The sequence below is a fragment of the Oncorhynchus mykiss genome, chromosome 10, assembly GCF_013265735.2.
Source record: "Oncorhynchus mykiss isolate Arlee chromosome 10, USDA_OmykA_1.1, whole genome shotgun sequence".
Classification (NCBI taxonomy): Eukaryota; Metazoa; Chordata; class Actinopteri; order Salmoniformes; family Salmonidae; genus Oncorhynchus; species Oncorhynchus mykiss.
In genome coordinates this window covers 75,166,116-75,173,615 of record NC_048574.1, presented here as the reverse complement: position 1 = coordinate 75,173,615, position 7,500 = coordinate 75,166,116, and the positions used below count along the sequence as shown (strand labels likewise).

Here is a 7,500-nt window from a genome sequence, read left to right as displayed (position 1 = left end):
CAGATAGAATAACCAGATAGAACAACCAGATAGAACAACCAGATAGAATAACCAGGTGGAATAACCAGATGGAATAACCAGATAGAATAACCAGGTGGAATAACCAGGTGGAATAACCAGATGGAATAACCAGATAGAATGACCAGATGGAATAACCAGATAGAATAACCAGCTAGAATAACCAGATAGAATAACCAGATGGAATAACCAGATAGAATGACCAGATGGAATAACCAGATAGAATAACCAGCTAGAATAACAAGATAGAATAACCAGCTAGAATAACCAGATAGAATAACCAGATAGAATGACCAGCTAGAATAACCAGATAGAATAACCAGATAGAATAACAAGATGGAATAACCAGATAGAATAACCAGATAGAATAACCAGACAGAATAACAAGGCGGAATAACCAGGTGGAATAACCAGGTGGAATAACCAGGTGGAATAACCAGATGGAATAACCAGGTGGAATAACCAGATGGAATAACCAGATGGAATAACCAGATAGAATAACCAGATGGAATAACCAGGTGGAATAACCAGATGGAATAACCAGATGGAATAACCAGATGGAATAACCAGATGGAATAACCAGGTGGAATAACCAGGTGGAATAACCAGATGGAATAACCAGGTGGAATAACCAGATGGAATAACCAGGTGGAATAACCAGATGGAATAACCAGGTGGAATAACCAGATGGAATAACCAGGTGGAATAACCAGGTGGAATAACCAGGTGGAATAACCAGATGGAATAACCAGGTGGAATAACCAGGTGGAATAACCAGATGGAATAACCAGGTGGAATAACCAGGTGGAATAACCAGGTGGAATAACCAGGTGGAATAACCAGATGGAATAACCAGATGGAATAACCAGATGGAATAACCAGTACATTAGAACATCATAAACTACATATAAAGTCTAAATAATTGCACACCTCGTTGAAGTCATTTATCATCAGGGTTTTCAACCACTTTAGTGGCACCAGGGAATCCAAATGTCATGAATTGTGTAAGTCCAAAATGTGGAGCGTTAAAACTACATTTGGATTTAGCTGGTTTGGTGGCGGCCCGAGGAATGTCAAGAGTTAACTACCAATGTGAATGGGTTTGGTATCTCATGTTTTTATGAGTACTACCATACCCTGTTCAAAGGCACTTAAATATTTTGTCTTACCCATTCACCCTCTGAATGGCACACACACACAATCCATGTCTCAATTGTTTCAACGCCTAAAAATCCTTCTTTAACCCGTCTCCTCTCCTTCATCTACACTGATTGAAGTGGATTTAACACGTGGCATCAATAATGGATCATAGACTGACCAGGTGATTCCAGGTTAAAACTATGTCATGGAAAGATGCTTTGTACACTCCCCCATCGACTACCTGCTCGGACCCCCCTTTGGGCTTGGAGACATTGTTCCGTTGGTATCAAGGGACCTAACGTGTGCCAGGAAAACATTCCCCACACCAGTACACCTCCGCCACCAGCCTGTACCGTTGACAGCAGGCAGGACTGGTGGACTCATGGCCCCATAAGCATGACGCAACAGGAACCGGGATTCATCGGACTGGTCTAGGATCAGTGGGTTAACTGGTCTAGGATCAGTGGGTTAACTGGTCTAGGATCAGTGGGTTAACTGCCTGTTCAGGGCTAGTATGGCCCCATAAGCATGACGCAACAGGAACCGGGATTCATCGGACTGGTCTAGGATCAGTGGGTTAACTGGTCTAGGATCAGTGGGTTAACTGCCTGTTCAGGGGTAGTATGGCCCCATGACGCAACAGGAACCGGGATTCATCGGACAAGGCAATGTATTTCCATTCCTCATTTGTCCAGTGTTGGTGATTGCGTGTCCGCAGGAGCCATTTCTTCTTGTTTTAGCTGATAGTAGTGGAAACCGGTGTGTTTGTCTGCTGCAATAGCCCATCCGTGACAAGTATCAACGACTGTTGTACTGCACCATTATTTATCTGTTTGTGGACTGCCTATTAGCCTTTGTGCGATTCTTGCCATTTTCCTTCGACCCATCTCGATCAACGAGTTGTTTACGCCCACAGGACTGGATGTGTTTTGTTTGTCACACCATTCTCTGTAAACCCTAGACACTGTCGTGAAAAACACAGGAGTCCGTTTCTGAGATATCGGCGGCCATACCGTGCTCAAAGCTGCTTCGGTCACTGGTTTTGACCATTCTAACGTTCAATGGAACAGTAACTGAATGCCTGTCTGCCTGCTTTATTTAGCAAGCCACAGCCATGTGAGTCACTGCCTGTAGGAGCGATCCATTTTTGTGAACAGGGTGGTCTTCCTAAACTGGCCACTGTGTGTAGTTTGAAGTAAAAAAAAAAAACTTCTTAGCTGAAAGGTGCCAGTGATTCTAATATTTTTTTTTACCTATTTAGCTTTAGCTCAGTCAAGAGGAGCCAGTCAAGAGGTAGAATCAGTCAATTTAGCTTTAGCCCAGTCAAGAGGAGCCAGTCAAGAGGTGGAATCAGTCAATTTAGCTTTAGCCCAGTCAAGAGGAGCCAGTCAAGAGGTGGAATCAGTCAATTTAGCTTTAGCCCAGTCAAGAGGAGCCAGTCAAGAGGTAGAATCAGTCAATTTAGCTTTAGCCCAGTCAAGAGGAGCCAGTCAAGAGGTAGAATCAGTCAATTTAGCTTTAGCCCAGTCAAGAGGAGCCAGTCAAGAGGTAGAATCAGTCAATTTAGCTTTAGCCCAGTCAAGAGAAGCCAGTCAAGTTTAGCTTTAGCCCTTTCTGACAATTAATGCGTGATCCATGAATTAGAGTTGTCTTTAACCCTTGATTTTTTATATGGGGCATGCTGATCTGCAACAGTTAAAGTTAAAGGGAGAGAGAGGGAGGGAGGGAGGGAGGGAGGGGTGAGGGAGGGAGGGAGGGAGGGAGGGGTGAGGGAGGGAGGGAGGGAGGGAGGGAGGGGGGTGAGGGAGGGAGAGAGAGAGAGAGAGAGAGAGGGAGGGAGGGAGGGAGGGAGGGGTGAGGGAGGGAGAGAGGGAGGGTGGGAAGGAGGGAGGGAGGGAGGGAGGGAGGGAGGGAGGGAGGGATAAAACATTTAAAGATCTGAATCAGAGATAGAGGACACACCCTCCCAGTCAGACATCCCTAGGTCATACAGGAAATGTTGCTCATTGAAAGTTATGACATGTCTTCGTGCATACCTCTAATGCAGGCAATGGAACAATAGTCACAATGTTAATCTATATTTGAACCCCTGCTCTCATCCTTGGCCTCTGACCTTTAACCCCCGTCTGTAGTTAAATGGAGGAGCGGGACAGAAGCCGCTCCCCGTCCCGCAGGACCAGTCGGGTGGAGCAGGTGGTGGGGCGATGGCTACGACGCTCCAGGGATTCCAGCAGCAGGTTAGTACTAACCAGGCCAGCCACGTAACACAGTTAGCTTTGGCATTAGGCCTGGCTAGTTTGGGTTTGACTGGGATAGCCAGGGAGCTAGTAATGGCTTTGTCTGAGTTAGGCCTGCGGGGTAGAAATGGGTTCGTCTGGGTTAGGCCTGGGGTCTAGAAATGGGTTTGTCTAAATGGTTTTATTTGGGTTAGGCCTAGTTATTCAAGGCAATATTGGACATCATCTGTTGGAGACTATTATGAGGAAGTGTTTCCTTGTTTGTTTTGATTGGCTGATACCTTGTCCTCTGGCTGATACCTGGTCTCTACCCCAATCAGAGAGCGTATCCTGGTAGATGGGAAGGCGGCTGCGGGGGGAGAGTCTAGCGGTCAGGATCAGAAGAACAGCTACCCGGTTAGACTGACCGTCCAGATCCTACGAGACCCCCTCCTCAACACTCATGGAATCACCCTGACACCTCAGACACCCATACTGGTGCAGGACATCACCCCAGGTAGGCTACATAAACATGACATAGGACTATCATAACCTGACATAGAACTATCATAACCTGACATAGGACTATCATAACCCTGACATAGGACTATCATAACCCTGACATAGGACTATCATAACCCTGACATAGGACTATATTGTGCTGTCATGAGCTTGGGACCGCTGGACAGATTAATTTAACAATCAACATCTGATGAGAAAAACAGCAAGAGAAAAAAACAAACATATGGTTTCAGAGTCACTTGAAGATTTGATTTAATAATTTGGTTGGTTGGGTGGCAGAAATCAGACCAATTAGTTATGCTGTTGAATTCAGGTGGCAGTCTTTTGACCAATCATCCTTTGCTAAACTGAGATCCTGGCAGTCTTGCTAGTGATTACTCCATCAGGTGCAGGATCCAACTACATCTATGATCAAATTATTGAATCCGATTGTGATGTCATTGAGATTGACAAGCTGTACAGAAAAGGGAGAAGAGGGGTTTTGTGTGGTTCCATAGGCTCCATTAGGGTTTGTGTTATTAAGCCCATGTGGAGACTGAGAGTGGGTCGCTAATGGCACCCGATTCCCTATATAGTGTACAACTTTTGACCAGAGTCCTAGTAGTGCCCTATAGAGAACAGGGTGCCATTTGGGACACAGTCAGAGGAGGGGTTAAGGTTGCTGAGCTAGTGGAAGTATCTCTGGTGTGTGTGTGGTGGTGGTTACAGTAATGAGAGGAACGGTTCATGGGAGACCAATAGGACAACAAAGGGTTTATCCTCACATACCTACTGTATATAGACTACCCTCACAGACCTACTGTATATAGACTACCCTCACAGACATACTGTCTATAGACTACCCTCACAGACCTACTGTATATAGACTACCCTCACAGACCTACTGTATATAGACTACCCTCACAGACCTATTGTATATAGACTACCCTCACAGACCTACTGTATATAGACTACCCTCACAGACCTACTGTATATAGACTACCCTCACAGACCTACTGTATATAGACTACCCTCACAGACCTACTGTATATAGACTACCCTCACAGACCTACTGTATATAGACTACCCTCACAGACCTACTGTATATAGACTACCCTCACAGACCTACTGTATATAGACTACCCTCACAGACCTACTGTATATAGACTACCCTCACAGACCTACTGTATATAGACTACCCTCACAGACCTACTGTATATAGACTACCCTCACAGACCTACTGTATATAGACTACCCTCACATACCTACTGTATATAGACTACCCTCACAGACCTACTGTATATAGACTACCCTCACAGACCTACTGTATATAGACTACCCTCACAGACCTACTGTATATAGACTACCCTCACAGACCTACTGTATATAGACTACCCTCACAGACCTACTGTATATAGACTACCCTCACAGACCTACTGTATATAGACTACCCTCACAGACCTACTGTATATAGACTACCCTCACAGACCTACTGTATATAGACTACCCTCACAGACCTACTGTATATAGACTACCCTCACAGACCTACTGTATATAGACTACCCTCACAGACCTACTGTATATAGACTACCCTCACAGATCTACTGTATATAGACTACCCTCACAGACCTACTGTATATAGACTACCCTCACAGATCTACTGTATATAGACTACCCTCACAGACCTACTGTATATAGACTACCCTCACAGATCTACTGTATATAGACTACCCTCACAGACCTACTGTATATAGACTACCCTCACAGACCTACTGTATATAGACTACCCTCACAGACCTACTGTATATAGACTACCCTCACATACCTACTGTATATAGACTACCCTCACAGAGCTACTGTATATAGACTACCCTCACAGATCTACTGTATATAGACTACCCTCACAGATCTACTGTATATAGACTACCCTCACAGAGCTAGTCTAACTGGGGACAGCTAGTCTTACTGGGTTCCATAACGTGAAAGACATTACAGACAAAAGACTTTACAATTTACATACATTGATTAACATGAACATGTAGTTTGTGTGCATCTATCAGTTACACACACATGTCAGTACACACAACCAGTAGGTCACATGTCAGTACATACAACCAGTAGGTCACATGTCAGTACACACAACCAGTAGGTCACATGTCAGTACATACACACAACCAGTAGGTCACATGTCAGTACACACAACCAGTAGGTCACATGTCAGTACATACACACAACCAGTAGGTCACATGTCAGTACATACACACAACCAGTAGGTCACATGGGGTACATAAACACAACCAGTAGGTCACATGGGGTACATAAACACAACCAGTAGGTCACATGGGGTACATGAACACAACCAATAGGTCACATGGGGTACATAAACACAACCAGTAGGTCACATGGGGTACATACACACAACCAGTAGGTCACATGGGGTACATAAACACAACCAGTAGGTCACATGGGGTACATAAACACAACCAGTAGGTCACATGGGGTACATGAACACAACCAATAGGTCACATGGGGTACATAAACACAACCAGTAGGTCACATGGGGTACATACACACAACCAGTAGGTCACATGGGGTACATAAACACAACCAGTAGGACACATGTGGTACATAAACACAACCAGTAGGTCACATGGGGTACATAAACACAACCAGTAGGTAACATGGGGTACATAAACACAACCAGTAGGACACATGTGGTACATAAACACAACCAGTAGGTCACATGGGGTACATACACACAACCAGTAGGTCATATGTCAGTACATACACACAACCAGTAGGACACATGTCAGAACACACAACCAGTAGGTCACATGTCAGTACATACACACAACCAGTAGGTCACATGTCAGTACATACACACAACCAGTAGGTCACATGTTAGTACATACACACAACCAGTAGGACACATGTCAGAACACACAACCAGTAGGTCACATGTCAGTACATACACACAACCAGTAGGTCACATGTCAGTACATACACACAACCAGTAGGACACATGTCAGTACATACACACAACCAGTAGGTCACATGTCAGTACATAAACACAACCAGTAGGTCACATGGGGTACTTAAACACAACCAGTAGGACACATGGGGTACATAAACACAACCAGTAGATCACATGGGGTATATAAACACAACCAGTAGGTCACATGGGGTACATAAACACAACTTGTAGGTCACATGGGGTACATAAACACAACCAGTAGGTCACATGGGGTACATAAACACAACCAGTAGGTCACATGGGGTATATAAACACAACCAGTAGGTCACATGGGGTACATAAACACAACCAGTAGGTCACATGGGGTACATAAACACAACCAGTAGGTCACATGGGGTATATAAACACAACAAGTAGGTCACATGGGGTACATAAACACAACCAGTAGGTCACATGGGGTACATAAACACAACCAGTAGGACACATGGGGTACATAAACAGAACCAGTAGGTCACATGGGGTACATAAACACAACCAGTAGGTCACATGGGGTACATAAACACAACCAGTTGGTCACATGGGGTACATAAACACAACCAGTAGGTCACATGGGGTACATAAACACAACCAGTAGGACACATGGGGTACATA

At 44.6% G+C, this 7,500-nt stretch overlaps 1 protein-coding gene across 1 annotated transcript in view; it reads left to right on the top strand.

Moving 5' to 3' along the window:
- Positions 1–7,500, top strand: part of LOC118936693 (FERM and PDZ domain-containing protein 1-like) — a 65,343-nt gene that overhangs the window by 27,851 nt on the left and 29,992 nt on the right. The window contains exons 3-4 of the mRNA XM_036989389.1: positions 3,291–3,395; positions 3,716–3,891. Of these exons, the coding sequence (XP_036845284.1) occupies positions 3,295–3,395; positions 3,716–3,891 (277 nt within the window). The 5' untranslated portion in view covers positions 3,291–3,294. The remainder of the gene's footprint in view (positions 1–3,290; positions 3,396–3,715; positions 3,892–7,500) is intronic.